Below are 24,384 nucleotides of genomic sequence, written 5' to 3'. Positions count from 1 at the left end.
ACGTATATGGAACCCTAATGAGGGGATTGGTCACTTTTGCCATCCCACTTGGCTTAAAATGAGCCATCTCAGAGGCAGAAAGGAGGGACCTCACAACCACGAAGAAGAAAAGGGAGCAGAGTGTGTTCCTTAGACCCAGGGTCCCTGTTCTGAAAACCCTCTGGATCCAGGAGACAAAGAAGGAGAGAAAGGAGAACCGTAACACTGGAGGCAGTGCCAAACTGAGGCAGCAGAACCAGAAGACTGACACAAGACAGTACAGTGGGCTTCTTGGCCCACAGAACAAGTCACTTACAGGGGGTGTGCTGACCCACAGACCAAGAGAGCTGAGAAGAGCCTTTAAGCAAGAGACTTTCTGGCAGAGTGGGGTGCCTCCAGGCACTTGTCTGTGGAACTAGGCTTACCGACCAAGAGAGCGAAAGAGCTGAGCACCTTCTGGCAGGAGGCTCTCTGGTGAAGTAAGGTGCCCCTGGGCATTCATTGGTAGGGCTAGAGAGCTTTGTAACACTTACCCAAGCAGGGCAGGGGCAGGCCGAGGGGCTAAGGGACCAAGAAGCTGAAGATCAGAGAGAGGCCTGCTACAAGCATGACTCAGAAGAGATAGTTTTAATTGAAGAACTATATCCTGAGTCATTTCTAATCCTAAATTGTAACCTGTTGCTTCTCTAATAACTGTCTTTGGTCATTACCGTCCAAAAAAACTCACGCCTCAAGTTGCAATAGTGAAAGATTCTATGGGCAAAATGCTGAATGAAGCAGGAAACATCAAAAGAAGATGGAAGGGATACACAGAGTTACTGTACCAAAAAGAATTGGTTGACTGATGTTCAGCCATTTCAGGAGGTAGCATATGATCAAGACGTCCAAGCTGCACTGAAGACACTGGTGAAAATCAAGGCTCCAAGAATTGACGGAATACCAGTTGAGATGTTTTCAACAAACGGATGTAGGGCTCGAAGTGCTCACTCATCTATAACAAGAAATTTCCGAGACTGGTACTTGCACAGCCAGCTGAAAGAGATCCATATTTTTGTCTACTGCAAAGAAAGGTGATCCAAACAAATGTGGAAATTATCAAACAGTATCATTAATATCCCACACAAGTAAAATTTTGCTGAAGATCATTCAAAAGCAGCTGCAGCAATACATTGACAGGGAACTACCAGAAATTCAAGCTGGATTCAGAAGAGGACGTGGAATGAGGAATATCATTGCTGATGTCAGGTGAATCCTGGCTGAAAGCAGAGAATGCCAGAAAGATGTTTACCTGTGTTTTAGTGACCATGCAAAGGCATTCAACTGTGTGAATCTAACAAATTACGGATAACATTGCAAAGAATGGGAATTCCACAACCCTTAATTGTGCTCATGAAGAACCTGTACGTAGGAAAAAAAAGGCAGTCTTTCGAACTGAACAAGGGGGTACTGTGTAGTTTAAAGTCAGGAAAGGTGTGCTTCAGGGTTGTATCTTTTCACCAAACTCCTTCAGTCTATATGCTGAGCAGATAATTTGAGAAGCTGGACTCTGTGAAGAACGGGGCATCAGGATTGGAGGAAGACTGATTGCTAGTCTGCGTTACACAGATGACACAACCTTGCTTGCTGAAAGTGAAGAGGACTTGAAGCTCTTACTGGTGAGGTCAAAGACTCCAGCCTTCAGTGTGGATTATACCTCAACATAAAGAAAACAAAAAATTTCACAACTCGACCAATAATCACCATTATAATAAACAGAGAAAAGATTGAAGTTGTCAAGGACTTCATTTTACTTTGATCCACAATCAACACCCATGGAAGCAGCAGTCAGGAAATCAAATGACACATTGCACTGGGCAAATTGGCTGCAAGAGACCTCCTTAAAAAGTGTTAAAAAGCAAAGATGTCATCTTGACGCTAAAGTGTGCCTGACCCAAGCCATGCTGTTTTCAGTCACCTCATATGCATGTGAAAACTGGGCAGTGAGTAAGGAAGACTGAAAAAGAATTGTTGCCTTTGAATTATGGTGTTGGCAAAGAATATTGAATATCCCATGGACTGCCAAAAGAACCAATGAATCTGTGTTGAAAGAAGTAAAATCAGAACGCTCCTTAGAAGCAAGCACGGCGAGACTGCGTCTCACATATTTTGAGCATGTTATCAGGAGGGATCAGTCCCTGGAGAAGGACGTCGTGTTTGGTACAGTGGAGAGTCAGCGTAAAAGAGGAAGACCCTCGACGAGGTGGATTGACATGGTGGCTGAAAAAGTGGGCTCAAGCATAACAACGATTGTGAGCATAGTGCAGGACCAGGCAGTGTTTTGTTCTGTCGTGCATAGGATCACTATGAGTCAGAACTGACTTGACAGCACCTAACAACAACAACTTTCCTAATAAACCCCATAACGGTGAGCATAGTCTGTCAGTTCTTTGTAGCCAGCAGAGAAGTAGAGTGCCATGAGAGGGATGGTTAGTGTCAGTAAAAAAATTTAGAGGAGGTAAGTCTGACCTCTGCCTCATGGCAATCAGCCTTACACTGTTACTACTACCACTAATTCTCCTCCCCCTTGTAAAGTTAGATGAGGAGGTTGGACGACGCTGCCATCACGTAGTTTTTCCAGGAGTGAAATGAAATGTAGAAATACCTTAGAGGAGCCTGCATGATGTATATTAGTGGTGAACCTTGATCTCTGTGCTTACAGCTTTCTCATTTAAAAAATCAGGTACTGGACCAGGTGATGATACTAAGGTCTATGTTATGTAACTGGGATGAATAAGTAGGGAAGAGGTGCCAGACTCTAGCTTTAGACTCTTTTTCCTGGGATATGCCTTTTCATACTGTGTCTGAAGTTTTTCATTTTTATTGAAAAATGTTTATAATCCCTGAAACTATGTAAGTGAAAATAAATTTAGGTTAACAAAATTTTCCTTAGAAGTGAAAATGCCTCGTATTTGTTTCTTAGGGCTTCTGTAACAAAATACCACAAATTGGGTGACTTACAAGAATAGAAGTTTATTTTTTCAGTTCACTTTCAGAGTATGAGAAGGGCCATGTTCTCTCTGAAGGCTCCCAGCTTCTGGTAGCCCCAGGTGCTTCTTGGCATTCCATTGCGTGTAGATGCACATTTGCTGGGCTATCTTCCCCCTGTGTGTCCCTGTGTCTGCTGTCTTTTATAAGGACAGTGCTCAGGTTCTATTACGCCCCACCGTACCCTGGTATGACTCATATTAACTTCCTTGATAGCATCTTTTAAGACCCTATTTCCAAACAGCGTCACCTTAACAGGTACTAGAGTTAGGACTTCAGCATATCTTTTTAGTGGACACAGTTCAATCCGTAACACACCTGTAGGTAAATTAAGAGGCTCTCAGTATTCTTGCATAATGTAGAGTGATTTAGTTTAAAATGTTTGCACTGAGAACATGAAAGCTTTGGTTTAGGGGAGGTTGTAGATGCAAATAATTTTATAGAATATGGTGAATTTTGGAGATCTTTAAAAGAAGAGTTTTATGGAGTTTAGGCCTTAGAGCTCTTCCAGGACATTCAAAGGCAGGCAGAGACATGCTCAAAGAGATGAGAGGATATCATAAGATTTGCTTACTTGAAATTTTATTAGGGCTCACTTAGTTCTTAGTAAGAGCTAGAAACCTTTGTATATCGTGTGGGCACTTTGTGGTTGGTCTGTAGTTCTAATACAACCCTGTGGTGTATTACTTTAGAAACCTAACCACCCCTTATAACATTTGTGTGTTACTGAGTTTCAGGCAGCCAGTTTACATGCACACTTACATACTGGTGAATTGTTTTTGGGTGCCCGTGAGTCCATTTTGACTCACAGTGACCCCTTGTGACACAGGAGGACTGTCCCATAGGTTCTTGGCTGTGATCTTTCAAATTGCCAGGTCTTTCTTCCATGGAGCCACTGGGTGGGTTTGAACCACCAGCCTTGCAGTTAGCAGCTGAGTACTTAACTGTGCCACCTGGGCTCCTTTTTGTAGAGAATAACCTATTATTTTTTTAATTTTAAAATAAGGAGGGGTGAATTTTTAAAAACAAAAGCTAGCCTTGTGAAAGGAAAGCACATTTAATAGTCTAAGCTAGTGTCGTAATACCTCCAGAGAATTGCTGTATGTAGAATGTTGTTTATCCATGAAGCTATGGAAATGTTAAAATTTCTAAGAATAACTTGTATACATTTTACAAATCTTCTGGTGAACTGTTATGTACCCGTCATGCCTGTTACCGTCGAGTTGATTCCAACTCATATAGTGACCCTGTGGGACAGAGCACGACCCATAGTTTTCAGGGAGCTCCTGCTCCAGCTAGCTGTTTGGAATCCCATTGTTACAGAGTCATGAAGTGAAACCTGTGAGAGCCAGAACTCCACGGGACTGCCTTATTTTTCTGGGTCTTACAAGGTTTCTGCCTTTGACAGGGTCTAGTCTTACCACTTTTCTATGGTGCATTTTAGTGGAAAATATTTGAGTTTCCTTCTCTGACAGGTTTCCACCTTACACAGGTTCTGGCTTTTGCAGGTTTTACTGTATCTCCTAAGAATTATTTCTTCAACCCAAATTTAAGAAGTACAGTGCTGTTGTAAATGTGTTTATGAATGAAAGTTTCTATAGATACTCGATTTGCTTTTTGATGGAGATTTTGAAACAACATATTTCATCTTTAAAGTGTGAGGGTTACTATCTTGCTTTCAGTGTAACACGTTGATGTAAAGGAGCCCGGGTGGCGCAGTGGTTAAAAGCTTGGCTAATAATTGAAAGCTTGGTGGCTCAAACCCACCAGCCGCTTCGAGGCAGAAAGACTTGTCATCTGCTCCCGTAAAGATTACAACCTTGGAAACCGTATGGGGCCAAAAGCAGTCCTGCCCTATCCTGTAGGGTTGCTGTTAGTCAGAATCAACTCAGTGGCAACGAGTATGTTGATGTAAGAAAGTTTACTTGGGATGCTTATGAGTTGGAATCAACTTGATGGCAACTAAGAACAACACTTGATGATTCTACTTAGTTCTAAAAACTACTCAAGAGTGTACAACAGGGGTTATTGGCATATTTTGGAGCCAAAAAAAGGATGTTCAAAAAGATTGAGTGTGTCTTAGGTTGGGGTAGTAGAGGTGGGGCTTCACTGGTGGGGCAACTGATGATGTACTTCTGCCAAGGAGATTGTGAAAAGACCAGTTGCAACTTTGAGACTGAAGTTGCTCGTTAAAGCAGGTCATGATTTACAAGTGACATGGGTGTTGTCTGTGATGAATTGTATTTTGTGCTGTACCAGGGGGCCTAGAATTACTGCTTCAGTACAATGCTTAACTGTGGCTATGAAGGTCTAAATAAATGAACTGAGAAATTATCACTGCTAGTAGGCTGCCAAGAGCCCTGGTGGAACAGTGGTTAAGAGCTCAGCTGCTAACCAAAGGGTCAGCAGTTCGAATCCACCAACCACTTCTTAGAAACCCTATGGGGCAGTTCTTCTCTGTCCTGTAGAGCCTCTATGAGTCGGAATCAACTTGATGGCAACAGGTTTAGTAGGCTGCTAATAAAAAGCTGAAATAGGCAAATAATCACTGGGTTTATGAAATAAATGATCTGTCTTTGAGTAACCCCGAGCAGAAGCTTAAGTTCCTGTGGTGTACACTAGTAATGAGCAAAAACCTGAGATTTATGTCAGAGGAACCAAGGTGTAGGTCAGGTATATGGTTAGCTGTGTGACCTCAGGCAGGCCACATAATTCACACCTATATTTTCCAAACCCTCCTATCTTCACCCTTTCAACTCTGTTGATTACTCACTACTTTGTAAAGTCACCTGCTCTGAAGTCTTCTGTGATTCATTGTCAGTTGGAGAATGAAGTTCAGTCTCCTTAGTTTGATGTCAGAGACACTCAGCTTCTAGAATACTTGCCTGCCTCATCTCTGCCTATCAGAATATTATCCATCCTTTAGCTTCTGTTGAAATTTTTCTTTCTTTGTGAGTCATTCCTTGTCTTCCATAACCAGAAGAGTTTTGTATACATGCTTTACTTCTCCAACCAGATAATAAATTTCTAGAGGACAGAAGCAGTTTTAATTTCTGGAAATAATCAGGGGGCCCTGAGTGGCGCAAAAGGTTGGCGATTCAAACCCACCCAGAGATGGCCTGTAAATGCCTGGCAGTCTGTTTCTGAAATGTCAGCTTTGAAACCCCTACGGTGATGTTATACACTGCACACATGGGGCTGCCTTGAGTTAGAATCGACTCATTGGCACTAACAACATGGTGCTTTGCACAGAGCAGACGATTAATAATTATTTTTAAAATAATGAATTTAGGATATCTGTCCTATTTGTAGCACAGAATTTTTCAAATGTTTAGTAGTTGAAAGATCTTTAAATGTTACATATAATGAAAAAGAACAGCGGTATTAAATTAAAACAACAAATTCAGAAAACCAAAAATTATAGAGGGTTATATAAATGAAAGTGAATTAAATATAAATTTTATTACTTTTACTTATATACAGTCCAAATTAGATTGGAAGAGTGTTGCAGGATGAAGGGAACTACTTTAATTATTAGATAATCTGTGGTTATCAAAATTTATACTAGTGTGCAGTCATGAAACCGGTTGAACTCCTGGTTCCCAGTATGTGTTTATATTGGCATGTGTGGAAAAAGCTCAGAAAACCCTTGAAGCACATTTCAAGAGAGAGGACATTTCCAACCATCTTCAGGTATTTTGGAATCATTAATATGATCCAAATTATAGGCAAACTTTATACTATGAGTTTACTATGGCCTAGGTGCTTTACATCATTTGAAGAAAAATTTCCCAGGTTTAGGTCCTTCAAATGTCTTTTTCTTGCCTCATATCTACTACTACCTACTCAGTCAACTTTTAAACTTGAAATTCCCTTTTAAAATACATTTATTTATATCTTTACCGTAAATGGAAAGCCAGTACCACTTGCAAGAATAGGTTACTATATAAACGAATACAATGAAAACAATGTTATGAAAATTCAGTTTCCTGCCAAAGGCTCTTGCGCCTTGTTAAAAAGGGCAGTTAGCAGATGCCTGAGAGGTGTTTAGAAGTCAACACATAGATTTCCTCATCTAAGCCAAAAGCCTTGAAGAAAAATTGAAAAAGGATTTATTTTTATCTGTATGTGATGAAATATTTAATACAGGGTGTGTGTGTCACCTAAAATGGTGATAGAGGAAATAGTGCATTAAAACATTCTACCTATATTAAATATAGTTAGGCAATTTATTTGATTAGAGTAAATAGAATAAGTTTACAGTTTAAAAATACTGTATTTTTAATAATTTATTTTTATTGTTGAGAATATCAATTTTAAAATATTCTAGAATTCAAACGTCACAAAATGAGACAGTTACTTAATTCACATTTCTTACTGATGAGCAGACATCACTTGGTTGGACAGAAGGAGATTTCTTACCATTCTTTGAAGTTCAGGTTGTAATTGCCTTATTCACAGTTGCTATCAGAAGCCTATCTAAGCCATATACATTATTTCAATTATAAGTTATACATAAATTTGCATATGAAATTTTGGATGTTGTGGATATATGGTAGGGCTTACTATAGCTTAATTTTTTAACAACTTTACTAAGATGTAGAAAAATATATCTAGAAGAGGATGTGGAACGAGGGATATCATTGCTGATGTCAGATGAATTCTGGCTGAAAACAGAGAATACCAGATAAATGTTTACCTGTGTTTTATTGACTATGCAAAGGCATTCGACTGTGTGGATCGTAACAAATTATGGATAACATTACAAAGAATGAGAATTCCATTCTCATTGTGCTCATGAGGAACCTGTACATAGATCAAGAGGCAGTCCTTCGAAGAGAACATGGGGATATTACATGGTTTAAAGTCAGGAAAGATGTGTGTCAGGGTTATATCCTCTCACCACACCTATTTAATCTGTATGAGGAGCAAATAATCCGAGAAACTGGGCTCCGTGAAGAAGAATGGAGCATCAGGATTGGAGGAAGACTCGTTAATAACCTGTGATATGCAGATGACACAAATGCGCTTGCTGGAAGTGAAGAGGACAGGAAGCATTTACTGATGAAGATCAAAGATCACAGCATTTGGTATGGATTACGCCTCAATCTGAAGAAAACAAAAATCCTCACAACTGGATGAATAAGCAGCATCATGATAAACGGAGAAAAGATTGAAGTTGTCAAGGATTTTGTTTTACTTGGATCCACATCAACACCCATGGAAGCAGCAGTCAAGAACTCAAACAACGCGTTGCATTGGGCAAATCTGCTGCAAAAGACCTCTTTTAAGTTTTAAAAAGGAAAGATGTCAGCTTGAAGACCCTGACCCAAGCCATGGTGTTTTCAGTTGCCTCACATGTATGTGAAAGCTGGACAATGAATAAGGAAGACCAAAGAAGAATCAATGCCTTAATGAATTATGCTGTTGGCAAAGGATATTGAATAGTCCATGGACTGCCAAAAGAATGAACAAATCAGTCTTGGAAGAAGTACAGCCAAAATGCTGCTTAGAAACAAGGATGGGGAGACTATGTCTCACTTTGGACATGTTATCAGGAGGAATCAGTCCCTGGAGAAGGACATCATGCTTGATAAAGTCAAGAGTCAGGGGAAAAGAGGAAGACCCTCAACGAGATGGTTTGATAAACAGTGGCTGCAACTATGGGCTCAAGCAGAGCCATGATCATGAGGATGGCACAGGACTGGGCAGTGTTTCATTCTGTTGTACACGGGGTCGTTATGTGTTAGAAGCAACTCAGTGGCACCTAACAACAACAGCTGTAGGACCTAGTATTTAATGATAAATTATCAGATATGATGATAAAAGCTCAAGCAGCAAAAAACAAAATAGATAGATGGGACCTCCTAAAAATCAAATACTTTTGTATATCAAAGGACTTTATCAACAAAGTGAAAAAACAACCTTCAGATGGGGAGAAATTTTTCAGGAACCGTGTATCTAGATAAGGGCCTAATAACCAAAATATATGTAAAACTTCTACCACTTAACAAAAGAGACAAACAGCCCTGTTAAAAAATGGGCAAAGGACTTGAACAGACAACTTGCCAAAGAGGATATTCAAGTGGCTAACAAGCACATGAAAAGATGCTCGACAGCATTCCAAAACCGAAATCATTCCAAAAACCAAACCAAACCCATTGCCATCGAGTCGATTCTGACTCATAGCGGCCCTATAGAGCAGAGCAGAACTACCCCATAGGGTATTCAAGGCTGTAATCTTTAGGGAGGCAGACTGCCACATCTTTCTCCTGCAGAGTAGCTGGTGAGTTCAAACTGCAGACCTTTCAGTTAACCACTGTGACTCCTCCATTAATCATAAAAAAAAAAAAAAAAGCCTGTTGCTGTCGAGTCAATTCCGACTCATAGTGACCTTTTAGCACAAAGTAGAACTGCCCCATAGGGTTTCCAAGGAGCAGCTGGTAGATTCAAACTGGTGACCTTTTGGTTATCAGTGAAGCTCTTAACCACTGTGCCACCACTATTTTCCCATTAATCATTAAAAAAAAAATTAGGGAGATGCAAATCAAAACCGCAATGAGATCATCAGTTCACCTCCAATGGAGTGCCAGTGATAAAAAGAAACAGAAAACAAGTGTTGACACTATTGTGGAGAAACTGGAACCTTCAATCTTTGCTAGTAGGAATGTAAAATGGTACAGTCACTGTGAAAAACATTTTGGCAGGTCCTCAAAAAGTTGAACGTAGAATTACCATATAACCCAGCAGTCCCAATCCTAGGCATATACCCAGAAGTGAAGGCAGGAATTCACACAGAAAACTGTACACCAGTGTTCATTGCAGCACTTTTCACAGTAACCAAAAGCTAGGAACAACTGAAATGTCCTTCAACAGATGAATGAATAAACAAAATGTGGTATGTACAAACAATGGAATATTGGCAGCTGTAAAGAGAAATAGAGACCTGATGCATGTCACAACATGAATGAACCTTGAAAACATTATCCTGGGTGAAATAAGTCACAAAAGGACAAATACTGTATGATAGAAACCAGATATTATTAATTGTTATCAGGGGTGGGGGGAAGGAGTTTTTGTTTGGAAGGCATTGAGTTTAAGTTAATGATGGTGGAGTATTTTGGAATATTTGGAAAAGGATAGAGATAACGGTGGCAAAACATGAAAAATGTAATCAATGTATTGAATTGTAAATCTGGAAGTTAGAGTGCTGGCGAATGTTATGGTGTGCATATTTTCACTACTATAGATGTATTTTTTCTTTAATACAATTTTAAAGAAATTTATGAAGTTGTGCAACCATCACCATAATCTAATTTTAGAACATTTATATCAACTCAGAAAGTTTCATCATGCCCATTTGCAGTCAGTCCCTGCTCCCACCCCAGCCCCAGGAAACCATTAGCCTGCTTTTTGTCCCCTTGGTTTTTGCATTTCTAGAAATTTTATGTAAATGGAATCATATAATACGTGGCCTTTCATGCCTGGGTTTTCCTTAAACCAATTGCTGTGAAGTTGACTCCAACTCATGACGACCCCGGGAGTGTCAGAGTAGAACTGTGTTCCATAAGACTTTCAGTGGCCGACTTTTCAAAAGCAGATGGCCAGGCTTTCTTCCAAGACACCTCTGGGTGGACTCAAACCTCCAGCCTTTCAGTCAGCAGCCAAGCACATTAATCTTGTGCACCACACAGGGCTTTTACTTAGCCTAATATTATTGAGTTACATCCAGGTTGTAGTACTCTTTTTATTGTTGAATATTATTCCATTGTATGAATATACCGCATTTTTTACCTGTTCACCAGTTGATGGATATTTGGATTGTTTCCAGTTTTTGGTTATTAGGAATAATGCTGCTATAAACATTTGCATGCAAATGAGGGATACAAGTTCTTTGTCATATATGTGATTTGCATATATGTTCACCCATTCTTTGGGTTGCACCATCCGCATGATCAATTTTTAATTGGACTGTTGTGATTACCCTTTTAATTGCTGATTTCTTAACCATATTTTTGTTGTTGTTGTTTTCTTAAATGGTTGCTCTAGGGATTACAGTATATTTCAATTAATACTGACTTAATTCCAGTAAAATATAGCGACTTTTTCAGCTCCCTTCTTTGAGGTGGTATTGCCATGATTATATGTTAACAAGCCCAACAATACAATGTATTTTACTCTTTTATCGTTTTATAAAGTCTCGTCTTTTACAGTCATTGAGAGGAAAAACACGTTTATTCAGTGTTTATATTTATCCACACATTTACCATTTCTTGTGCTCTTCTTTCCTTTCTTTTGACTTGAGTTACCATCTGTGTCCGTCAGTCCCTGACATGACCCTCAGGTTTGGTGATATTCTAAGAAGGCTCACAAGACTCAGTATGTAGTTGTATATGTGGCTGTGACTTATTACAGTGAAAGAATACACAGCAGAATCAGCACAGGGAAGAGCACAGGGCAGAATCTGGAGGACATGAGGCACAACCTGCCAGGAATTACCTCCCGGTGTAGTCACATGAGAACACCTGATTCCTCAGCATCAAGTTGTGACAGCACATGTGAAATGTTGTCTACCAGAAAAGCTCATTAGAGACTTAGTACCCAGGGTTTTTACTGGGGGCTAGTTGTGTACACACCCTCTCCCTAGCACGTACTAGATTCCATACTGTCAGAAGGAAAACAGGTATTCAGCATAAACCATATGCTTTGTACAAACAATTTAGGCACGGTCAGGCATTTTTATCAGTTAGAGAATGGTGGGCACTCTTCCAAAATCTAAGTTCCCAGATACCAGCCAAGGACTAGTCTTGCAAGCAGATGTTTTTTTCAGGATAGCACTCTTGGGCTGCTATGTTAAGTCTTTTCTGGACACCATCCGATGTCATTCCTTTTTTCCCCCAAGGGATTTCTTTTAGTATTTTTTGTAAGGCAGGTTAGCTAGCAGCAAATTCTCTTAGTCTTTGCTTATCTAATAAGTCTTTTTTTTTTTTTTCCTTTATTTCTGAGGGATATTTTTGCTGGATTTAGAATTCATGGTTAACCTTTTCTCCTCTTTCAGTTATATTCTGGCCTCCATTGCTTGTGGAGTCAGCTGTTAATCATATTTTTGTTCCCTTGTGTTTTGTTCAGTCATTTGCTATTGTGCTTTTCAGTATTTTCCTGTTTTTAGCTTTGAACAGTTTGCATATGATGTAACAGCTGTGGATATATGCATGTAGGTATTAATCCTGTGTGAGGCTTGTTAAACATCCTGGATCTGTGCCTTAATGCTTTTCATCAAATTTGACACGTTTTTGGCCGTTATTTCTTCAATTTTTTTTTTTTTTTCTGTCTCTTTGGTCCCTCTCCTCCTGGAACTCCCGTAATACAAATGTTGTCTCACTTGATTTCCCAGTCTCTGTGGCTCTCTTCAGTTTAGTCTTTTTTCTCTTTTCTTCAGACTGAATGATTTTTATTGAACAGTTTTCATGTTTCCCTGATTCTTCTGCCATCTCAAATCTGCTGTAGAAACTAAGGAAATCGTCATTTCATTTATTGTACTTTTAAACTCTAGAATTTCTAGAATTATTTCCTTTTTATAGTTTTATTTCTTTATTGAGGGAAAGCGAGGCTTAAATAAAGCGATTCTGTGACCTAGGGGAAATTATTTAATAAGTGTCAGAGCTGGGATTTTAATGCATGTTTAATGCCCAAGTTTGTGTTGTAGAGATTATTTCATGCTGCTTCTCATGTAAAGTAGGAAAAATAAAACTTGAAACAATTGATTTGAAAGATATCTTTGTAAAAACTGATTTACAAAAAAAAAATTCAGAGTTTTATTCAGATTTAAAGATTATTAAATGCACACTTAAATTCAAGCACAGTGCCTATAACTTTTTAGTATATTATTCCATTTAAAACAATGATATTGTAAAGTAGAACCGTTCTCTTTCCATTTATAAACATTTTCTTTTTATTTTATAGATGAGGAAACTGAGATCCAGAGGTAGATGGTTGATATGTCTGGATTCTGCCAGCCTTATGTTGAGCATGAGGGAAAGCTTATAAAACTAAATTGGGAAGATGGCATATAGGGCAGAAGAAAAGTCTTAAAACATGGACAGAATATGTAAAGCTAAGATAATATGTACTATTTCGTGAATTTAAAAATGTTTATTGTTTTTCTGTGTCTGTAAATGAATTTCGTAGTTAATTGTATTCGTTTAAGTTCAACTTAAATTTTAACCAATTTTTATAGAGGTCTTTAAGTCTATTTACTTTATGTAGTATGTAAGAAATATATATTTTAAAAAGCCAAACCCGTTACTGCCAAGTTGATTCTGACTCATAGCAACCCTATAAAGACAGAGTAGAAATGCCCCATCTTAGTTACCTAGTGCTACTATAACAGAAATACCACAAATGAATGGCTTTAACAAAGAAAAATTTATTCTTTCACAGTCTGGGAGGCTAAAAGTCTGAATTCAGGGTACCAGCTCCAGGGGAAGGCTTTCTCTCTCTGTCAGATCTTGGAAAAGGTCCTTGTCAGTCTTCTCTGGTCAAGGAGCTTCTCAGTGCAGGGACCCTGAGTCCAAAGGACTCACTGTTCTCCTGGCTCTTGTTTCTTGGTGGTATGAGTTCCCCCCCGTCTCTGTCTCTCTGCTTGCCTTTCTCTTTTATATCCCAAAAGAGATTGACTTAAGGCACAACCTAATCTTGTAGATTGAGTCCTGCCTCATTAACATATCTGCCGCTAATCCCACCTCATTAACGTCATAGAGATAGAATTTACAACACATTGGAAAATCGAATCAGATGACAAAATGGTGGACAGTCACACATCATTGGGAATCATGAACTAGCCAAGTTGACATACATCTTTAGGGGACACAATTCAATCCATAACATGCCCCGTAGGTTTTCCAAGGCTGTAATCTTTACAGAAGTAGACTGCCACATCTTTCTGCTCTCAGAGCAGCTGGTGAGTTTAAAATGTTGACCTTTTGGCTAGCAGCCAAGCGCTTAACCACTGCCCCGCCACGGCTCCTAGAATGATATGTACTGTTTAGTGTATTTAAAAATGCTTATTTTTCTGGTATAGGGGAATTTGGTAGTATCTGTGAGTTTTGTAGTTAATTGGCTGTATTCCTTTAAGTCCAACTTAAAAACATTTTAATCAGTTTTAATAGAAATCTTTCTTAAGTCTATTATATATTTTACTTTATGTAGTATGAAACGTATATAGTATACAACAGTGAAAATTCTTAAGTATGATTGTATGCTATATGGCTTAGAGTCTTCATTATGAATATTATGATGTTATTGAGGTATGTTGGGCTATGACTCACATTTGGCACTTAACTATATGCTAGGAAATATAAATTATAGTGCTTCTTTCCTTCAAATTTATATAGAAATTTCCATCTCCAGTTATGTCCATCTTTGGCCCTAGTGGTTGGTGCGTATATTTGAACAATAGCCGTATTAACTGATCTTCCTTGTAGTCGTATGGATATTATTCTATCACTGACAGCATTGTACTTCAGGATAGACCTCGAAATGTTCTTTTTGACAATGAATGCAACACCATTCCCCTTAAAGTTGTCATTCCCAGCATAGTAGACTATATGATTGTCCGATTCAAAATGGCCAATACCAGTCCATTTCAGTTCACTAATGCCTAGGATATCGATGTTTGTGCATTCCATTTCATTTTTGACGATTTCCAATTTTCCAAGATTCATACTTCGTACATTCCAGGTTCCGATTATTAATGGATGTCTGCAACTGTTTCTTTTCATTTTGAGTCGTGCCACGTCAGCAAATGAAGGTCCCGAAAGCTTTACTCCATCCACATCATTAAGGTCAACTCTACATTGAGGAGGCAGCTCTTCCCCAGTCATCTTTTGAGTGCCTTCCAACCTGGGGGGGGCTCCTCTTCCAGCACCATATCAGTGTTCCGCTGCTATTCATAAGGTTTTCACTGGCTAATGCTTTTCAGAAGTAGACTGTGGGGTCCTTCTTCCTAGTGTGTTTTAGTCTGGAAGCTCAGCTGAAACCTGTCCTCCATGGGTGACCCTGCTGGTATCTGAATACTGGTGGCATAGCTTCCACCATCACAGCAACACACAAGCCCCCACAGTACAACAAACTGACCGCAGTATACCAACAGGGAACTGCCAGAAATTTAGGCAGGTTTCAGAAGAGGATGTGGAACCAGGGATATCATTGCTGATGTCAGATGGATCCTGGCTGAAAGCAGAGAGTACCAGAAGGATGTTTACCTGTGTTTTATTGACTATGCAAAAGCATTGGACCGTGTGGATCATAACAAATTATGGATAACATTGGGAAGAATGGGAATTCCAGAACACTTAATTGTGTTCATGAGGAACCTTTACATAGATCAAGAGGCAGTTGTTCTGACAGAACAAGGGGATACTGAGTGGTTTAAATTCAGGAAACGTGTACGCCAGGGTTGTATTCTTTCACCATACCTATTCAGTCTTTATGCTGAGCAAATAATCTGAGAAGCTGAACTATATGAAGCAGAATGGGGCATCAGTATTGGAGGAAGACTCATTAACAACCTGCGTTATGCAGATGACACAACCTTGCTTGCCAAAAACGAAGAGGACTTGAAGCACTTACTAATGAAGATCAAAGACCACAGCCTTCAGTATGGATTGCGCCTCAACATAAAGAAAACAAAAATCCTCACAACTGGACCAATGAGCAACATCATGATAAACAGAGAAAAGATTGAAGTTGTCAAGGATTTCATTTTACTTGGATCTACAATCAACAGCTATGGAAGCAGCAGTCAAGAAATTAAAAGATGCATTGCACTGGGTAAATCTGCCGCAAAGGACCTCTTTAAAGTGTTGAAGAGCAAAGATGTCACCTTGAAGACTAAGGTGCGCCTGACCCAAGCCATGGTATTTTCAGCTGCATCATACACATGTGAAAGCTGGACAATGAATAAGGAAGACCAAAAAAGAACTGACACCTTTAAATTGTGGTGTTGGTGGAGAATATTGAATGTACCATAGACTGCCAAAAGAATGAATAAATCTGTCTTGGAAGAAGTACAACCAGAGTGCTCCTTAGAAGAAAGGATGGCAAGACTGTGTCTTACATACTTTGGATATGTTGTCAGGAGGGATCAGCCCTGGAAAAGGACATCATGCTTGGCAAAGTACAGGGTCAGCGGAAAAGAGGAAAACCCTCAACGGGGTGGATTGACACAGTGGCTGCAACAAGGGGCTCAAGCATAACAACGATTGTAAGGATGGTGCAGGACCGGGCAGTGTTTCGTTCTGTAGTGCATAGGGTTGCTATGAGTCGGAACTGACTCGACAGCACCTAACAACAATGAGTTATGTGCAATTGTATATACACATGCAACATCAGCATTATTTCCTAAAATTTGTTAACAGTGTTCAGCTTTTTGTTATTTTTTGTATGTTTGTACATATGTGTCTGAGCATATGTAAATTGAGATCATTTGAAAGTTGAAACATCAAGATACTTCATTGATACCTAAATACTTTAGTATGTACCTCTGAAAATGACATTCTTATATATAATCATGGTACAACTCTATGAAAATTACTAATTCTTTAATATCCTAATATGTAGTTTGATTTGAAATTTTCCCAAATATTCCCCTGAATTATTTTATGCCCTTTTGTTTTTTTAAGTTTGAGAAAAGGAACTACTCAAAGTTCATGCATTGCAATGGGTTGTTATGTCTCTTTAGTCTCACGACCTGGAATGGTCCTCCCTCTCTACTTGCTCTCACATTGACTTTTTTTTTTTTGGTATATTAGGCCACTTTTTTGTAGATCACCACACTCTGAATTTGTGTAATTGTTAACTTTTTCCTATACTCTGAAAGATTAAATTCAGACATATTTACCACAGATACATAATCTTGTGTACATGAAATTGACTTTAAAGAGGTTTTCACTCAAGAGCACTTGTTAACTGAGGCACTGTTTTCATAAAATAAAAATTAGTAACAGGGTAGGGAAGGAAACAGCCTAATTTCAAGAGCCTGAAAATGAGAATGAGATATCCTTCAGATATTACCGATTTCCTATAGGAGAAAATGAAAACTGCCAAAGTGTAAAGGTTAGCCTCTTTCTGTATATGAGATTGGTCATCTCAATTGGTGTTCAGATTGAGACATCACTCAGAGTTGTCATCACCTGTTACTTAAGGAATATCATTTTGAAAATTGAGCAGTATTTGAAGTGTGAAGTTAATCACTCGTCATTTACAAACATTATCAATAGAAAAAACTGCATGTTACTGAAAAAGTGTGCTGTATCTACTTTGACAACAGTACATTAAGCATTTTTAACAATTATAGTCCAGAACTGTTTTTAACAAAATAAAACACAGCTAAAATTGAATGTTTTTCTGCTTAACTTATTTTCCGTTTAACTACTAATTAACTAGAAAATTTTCTTTGAAAATCCTCTACGTTAGTAATCTTTCTTGCTTTTGTAAACAGCACTCAGTATACTTGAATGATGCCTTTTTTTTTGGTGGGGGGTATGTCTGTTTGAGGTAAAATTGATGTACAATGAAATGTTGATATTAAGTGAATGTGGACAAACGCATACACTTGTGTAACTGTCCCAGTCAAGATTTAGAACATTGTCGTCATCCCATAAAGTTCCCTGGGCATACCTCAAATCAGCCTGCACTACCACCCCTACAACCCCAACCTGCTAAATTGCCTTGGCCCCAGCCCTGCACTACCAGAGAGGTGAGCAGGTCTTATTCTCATTGCATAAGCTATAGCAGGAAGCGATGTGTTATGGTGTCTTAAGTGGGAATTCTGAATAAATTATCCCAAGGAAACAGTTGAGGGTTTTGTTCTGTAATATTTTTAATAATATGATCCCAAGACATTAAAATGATAATAAAACAGCAACAAATAACATTTATGGTGCTTATTAATAGCTGGGCACTCTACCAAATGCTGTGTTTTTTGTGTAATCTTAGTAGCAGTGATATCCAATTAGATAAGTTTTGTCATTACATTTATTTTAAAGATACAGAAACATAGGGGAAATTAAATCGTTTGTCCAAGGTCACAAAGCTCATAAATGGCCTAGCCAATACTTAAATCCCCCAATTAATTCTTCGGCACAGTGGCTAAGAGCTATGGCTGCTAACCAAAAGGTTAGCAGTTCAAATCCACCAGCTGCTCCTTGGAAATGCTATGAGGCAGTTCTACTCTGTCCTGTAGGGTTGCTGTGAGTTGGAATCAACTCAGTGACAGTGGGTTTGGGTTTTTTTTTTTTAATTCATACTTCAGAACACTGGTGGCGTAGTGGTTAAGAGCTTGGCTGCTAACCAGAAGGTCGGCAGTTCGAATCCAGCAGCCACTCCTTGGAAACCCTATGGGGGAGTTTTACTCTGTCTTATAGGGTCACTAGGAATTGGAATCAACTTGACAGCAATGGGTTTGGGGTCCCCCCCCATAGTTCAAAACTTGTATTCTTACATTCTTACCTTCTACACTAAATTGTCTACTGGTGTAAGTGAGGAGAACAGACTTGTGAGGTGGCCGGGAAACCATATCCCCATTTATAATGAATTTTACTGCAGAAACAATATCTTAAAGAACTTCGTCAGTCAACTTCAAAGGTTCAGTTACTGGAACAACCTTTTTCAGAGTTGGTGACTCCATTGCCCAGTTAAAACATAAGCAGTGAATTTGGATAGATGTTGCTTTGAAGAAGATACACAGATGACCAATAAGCCCATGAAAAGGTGCAAAACAATGTTAGTCTTCAGGAAAATGCAAATCAAAACCAATATGAGACACCACTTCACATTCAGAAGGATAGCTGCAATCGAAAAGACAATGACACGTGTTGACAAATATGGAAGAATTGGAACTTTCATAAACTGGTGGGAATATAAAGTGGTGCAGCAGCCACTGTGGAAGAGAGTTTGCCAGTTCCTCAAAAAGTTAGTTACCACATGACCCAGCAATTTCATTCCTAAGTAAATCTACCCAAGAGAAAAGAAAGATTACACAATAGTGTACAAAAACTCTTCGCCTGTACATTTCTGTCCCTCCCCTTCTTTGTTGTTAAACCTTTTGTCAAATTGGAGAATGAATAGAAAGTGCTTGAAAAACTGTTAAGTGCTGTGTATAAGGTATTACCATCACATTGTTTAGAATTTGATTCTGTTACCTAGTCTCCATGAGTTCTTACTTGAAAATTTTTTTCCCCCCAATAGATTATAAACTCTAAGATTGGGGAGAGTTTTGCTTTCTAGTTTATTAAATAGTGTCTCTTTAGCCATGCAGAAGATAATTCATTGAAGAATTATTTTTGGTTGATTTGACTGGACTATTTGAAGCTGATGATCTAATGTTATGTTATGCTGTCTTTTATTGCATTTTTAGAATTACTAAACTACTTTCAGAATGGGAATTCCAGAACACTTAATTGTGCTCGTGAGGAACCTTTGCATAGATCAAGAGGCAGTTGTTCAGGCAGAACAAGGGGATACTGATTGGTTTAAAGTCAGGAAAGGTGTGCGTCAGGGTAGTATTCTTTCACCATACCTATTCAATCTGTATGCTGAACAGATAATCCAAGAAGCTCAACTATATGAAGAAGAATCAGGCATCAGTATTGGAGGAAGGCTCATTAACAACCTGCCTTATGCAAATAACACAACCTTGCTTGCTGAAAGTGAAAAGGACTTGAAGCACTTACTAATGAAGATCAGAGACCACAGCCTTCAGTATGGATTGTGCTTCAACATAAAGAAAACAAAAATCCTCACAACTGGACCAATGAGTAACATCATGATAAACAGAGAAAAGTTTGAAGTTGTCAAGGGTTTCATTTTACTCGGATCCACAATCAACAGCCATGAAAGCAGCAATCAAGAAATCAAAGGACGCATAGCATTGGGTAAATCTGCTACAAAGGACCTCTTTAAAATGTTGAAGAGCGAAGATGTCACCTTGAAGACTAAGGTGCACCTGACCCAAGCCATGGTATTTTCAGCTGCATCATACGCATGTGAAAACTGGACAATGAATAAGGAAGACCAAAGAAAATTGACGCCTTTGAATCGTGGTGTTGGTGAAGAATGTTGAACGTACCATCGACCACCAAAAGAACGAGCAAATCTGTCTTGGAAGAAGTACAACCAGAATGCTCCTTAGAAGCAAGGATGGCGAGACTGCATCTTATATACTTAGGACATGTTGTTAGGAGGGGTCAGTCCCTGAAGAAGAACATCATGCTTGGCAAAGCACAGGGTCAGCGAAAAAGAGGAAAACCCTTAACGAGGTGGATTGACACAGTAGCTGCCACAGTGAGCTCAAGCATAACAATGAGTGTAAGGATGGTGCAGTGTTTCATTCTGTTGTGCACAGGGTTGCTATGAGTCGGAACCAACTCGACGGCATCACCAACAACAAACTACTTTCAGAGCACTCCATGATAGGTTATCTTAAATTTTGTTTGTATGTATTTTTATAGGCTATTAATACTAATGGAACTCTTTCCTTCCAGCCTAGTGTGTTAATTGTAACCTACAAGGAACCTGCAAAATCGTCTACTCAGTTTGGATCCTACAAACAAGCTGAATGGAGGCCAGATAGTACCATGATAGCTGTGTCAGTAAGTAGATTTTTCAACTTTGATAGTGTTTTCTTATGAAATTGTTGCATTCATTTAAATTTGATTCTCTTAGATGGCTTCCCTTCAGTCTTCCACACCCATGAGCATTCATCTTTTGGTGTTAAGAACAGCTGTGCTAATTCTTTTATTCACATTATTCTTATATCATCTTTGTTGACTCTGCTGCTTCCTCCCATCTCTAAACATGCTGCCTGTATGCTTAACCGTTTGTTCTTCTCACTTTCCTGTTTTTTTCCTTGAAGTCTAATTTGGTTTTTTTGCATTTTTAACCCTGACCTCCAAAGATTTCCCACAAAAATAATAGGCTTTATGTGTTTGTCTCATAATAATTCTTACATTCATTTGGATATATTTTTACATTTCTCTCTGTTAATTTCGTCTCTTCAATTTATGTTTTATCACTGTCACATCTAGTGTTGTCACCATCACCTAATTTGCAATAACAATAATAAATATGGGTAACAGCTATTGATCACCTCCTGTGTAGGTGTCACTGTATTCAGTTTATGTAGGTCATCTTATTTAATCTTTAGATCAACACTTTGAAGTAGATACTATTACCCTTCATAATAGATGAGTTAACTGAGGCTCTGAGAAATTAAGTTTTATCCATAGTTACAGTATTCAGTAACATGAAGTAGAATCTGCTAAGATGTGTTTCAGTTGATGGTGGTCAAACTGTGGAGCAGAAACAGGCTTGGTTGGACAAATTTACAAAGCTTATAGAAATTTTTTTTTTTATATAGAAATACAGTTTTTAAACTCTACTGTTATTCATGATATTCATCAGCAAATGTTTGTGAGAAATATTTGAATTTATCATGTGTTATTGAATCAGTTGTGTTAATGGTAAACTTCACTCACTCTCTTGGATCAGACTATCATCAGTTTTTGAATTTTCATGAGAAATATAAGCTGAGTATCCTGACTTCCCCTATCACATAGCCGTTTGATGACTTAACAGTGGTAAAGTTTTATTGTATTTTGAGCTCGGAGCTAAGATTAACTTTTTTTCTTTTTAAAACAAAAACTGCTCTCATCCACTTATTGAATACTGAATAGCTTTGGAACTTAGCTTTAGCTGCCAACTTGATAATGTTTTTTAATGAATTCAACCTGAAAGTACACGGCAGAACAGCCCTTATATGTGAAACATATGTGGTAAAGTCATTTAGTTTATAACCAGCGTTTGAATCACAAGTAATATCAAGCTGCTTTTTACGTTTCAATTGTTGTCAAAAGTTAAAATAAGATCTCTATTCCTACGCAAGATTAGCAATGGGTATACATTTGGAGCTCAAACCACAGTTCTAATAGCATTTTTCAGACCCTGAGACAAGTCCAAAGGAAATTTCCATATTTCAGAATCCCTTGCGTAATTGAGTAGCTTCCACCTAACCTTCAGTTAGAAGTGAATTAATCTGCAATTTAATGACATGATAAAACAAATATCAAGAATCTAATAGAAGTCAATAAATGCCTTCCAAATGGTGAATATATTCAGTTAGAATCGTATGGTCATGGGTTGATACTAGTATTTGACAGAACCTGTGTGAAAAGTCATTTTTTTTTTATTAACTTTTATTGAGCTTCAAGTGAACGTTTACAAATCAAGTCAGTCTGTCACATATAAGTTAATATACATCTTACTCCCTACTCCCACTTGCTCTCCCCCTAATGAGTCAGCCCTTCCAGTCTCTCCTTTCGTGAAAACTTTGGCAGCCTCCAACTCTCTCTGTCCTCCCATCCCCCCTCCAGACAGGAGATGCCAACACAGTCTCAAGTGTCCACCTGATATTATTAGCTCACTCTTCATCAGCATCTCTCTCCCACCCACTGTCCAGTCCCTTTCATGTCTGATGAATTGTCTTCGGGGATGGTTCCCGTCCTGTGCCAACAGAAGGTTTGGGGACCATGACCGCCGGGATTCCTCTAGTCACATCCAGACCATTAAGTCTGGTCTTTTTATGAGAATTTGGGGTCTGCATCCCACTTATCTCCTGCTCCCTCAGGGGTTCTCTATTGTGCTCCCTGTCAGGGTAGTCATCGATTGTGGCCGGGCACCAACTAATTCTTCTGTTCTTGGGATAATGTAGGTCTCTGGTTCTCTGTCTCTTGGGCTCTTAGTTGTCGTGTGACCTTGGTGTTCTTCATTCTCCTTTGCTCCAGGTGGGTTGAGACCAGTTGATGCATCTTAGATGGCTGCTTGTTAGCTTTTAAGACCCCAGACGCCACATTTCAAAGTGGGGCACAGAATATTTTCATAATAGAATTATTTTGCCAATTGACTTAGAAGTCCCCTTAAACCATGGTTCCCAAACCCCTGCCCTTGCTCCGCTGACCTTTGAAGTATTCAGTTTATCCCGGAAGCTTCTTTGCTTTTGGTCCAGTCCAGTCTAGTTGAGCTGACCTTCCATGTATTGAGTGTTGTCCTTCCTTCACCTAAAGCAGTTCTTTTTAGCTAATTAATCAATAAAAAACCCTCTCCCTCCCTCCCTCCCCCGCTTGTAACCACAAAAGTATGTGTTCTTCTCAGTTTATACTATTTCTCAAGATCTTATAATAGTGGTCTTATACAATATTTGTCCTTTTGCCTCTGACTGATTTCGCTCAGCATAATGCCTTCCAGGTTCCTCCATGTTATGAAATGTTTCACAGATTCGTCACTGTTCTTTATCGATGCGTAGTATTCCATTGTGTGAATATACCACAATTTATTTACCCATTCATCTGTAGATGGACACCTTGGTTGCTTCCAGCTTTTTGCTATTGTAAACAGAGCTGCAATAAACATGGGTGTGCATATATCTGTTTGTGTGGAGGCTCTTGTTTCTCTAGGGTATATTCCGAGGAGTGGGATTTCTGGGTTTTATGGTAGTTCTATTTCTAACTGTTTAAGATAACGCCAGATAGATTTCCAAAGTGGTTGTACCATTTTACATTCCCACCAGCAGTGTATAAGAATTCCAATCTCTCCACAGCCTCTCCAACATTTATTATTTTGTGTTTTTTGGATTAATGCCCGCCTTTTTGGAGTGAGATGGAATCTCATCATAGTTTTAATCTGCATTTCTCTAATGGCTAATGATCGAGAGCATTTTCTCATGTATCTGTTAGCTCCCTGAATATCTTCTTTAGTGAAGTGTGTGTTCATATCCTTTGCCCACTTCTTGACTGGGTTGTTTGTCTTTTTGTGGTTGAGTTTTGACAGAATCATGTAGATTTTAGAGATCAGGCGCTGGTCGGAGATGTCATAGCTGAAAATTCTTTCCCAATCTGTAGGTGGTCTTTTTACTCTTTTGGTGAAGTCTTTAGATGAGCATAGGTGTTTGATTTTTAGGAGCTCCCAGTTATCGGGTTTCTCTTCGTCATTTTTGGTGATGTTTTGTATTCTGTTTATGCCTTGTATTAGGGCTCCTAGGGTTGTCCCTATTTTTTCTTCCATGATCTTTATCGTTTTAGTCTTTATGTTTAGGTCTTTGATCCACTTGGAGTTAGTTTTTGTGCATGGTGTGAGGTATGGGTCCTGTTTCATTTTTTTGCAAATGGATATCCAGTTATGCCAGCACCATTTGTTAAAAAGACTATCTTTTCCCCAATTAACTGACTCTGGTCCTTTGTCAAATATCAGCTGCTCATACGTGGATGGATTTATATCTGGGTTCTCAATTCTGTTCCATTGGTCTATGTGCCTGTTGTTGTACCAGTA

At 38.8% G+C, this 24,384-nt stretch overlaps 1 protein-coding gene across 8 annotated transcripts in view; it reads left to right on the top strand.

Annotated features, from left to right (window-relative positions):
* Positions 1 to 24,384, top strand: part of RIC1 (RIC1 homolog, RAB6A GEF complex partner 1) — a 135,918-nt gene that overhangs the window by 2,565 nt on the left and 108,969 nt on the right. For 7 of the 8 annotated variants that reach the window (XR_010322868.1, XR_010322867.1, XM_064290534.1 and 4 more), the window contains one exon: positions 20,547 to 20,654. The exons of the other annotated variant lie outside the window; for it this stretch is intronic. Coding sequence is in view for 4 of the 7 variants with exons in the window: in XM_064290534.1 (XP_064146604.1) it covers positions 20,547 to 20,654 (108 nt within the window). In the remaining 3 variants the exon portion in view is untranslated. Of the gene's footprint in view, positions 1 to 20,546; positions 20,655 to 24,384 lie in introns of those variants that run through there. 8 annotated transcript variants of the gene reach the window in all.

This window comes from Loxodonta africana, chromosome 9, assembly GCF_030014295.1.
Source record: "Loxodonta africana isolate mLoxAfr1 chromosome 9, mLoxAfr1.hap2, whole genome shotgun sequence".
In the NCBI taxonomy this organism is placed as follows: Eukaryota; Metazoa; Chordata; class Mammalia; order Proboscidea; family Elephantidae; genus Loxodonta; species Loxodonta africana.
Note: the sequence above shows the minus strand (reverse complement) of the source record. Positions and strands in the feature narration are given on the sequence as shown.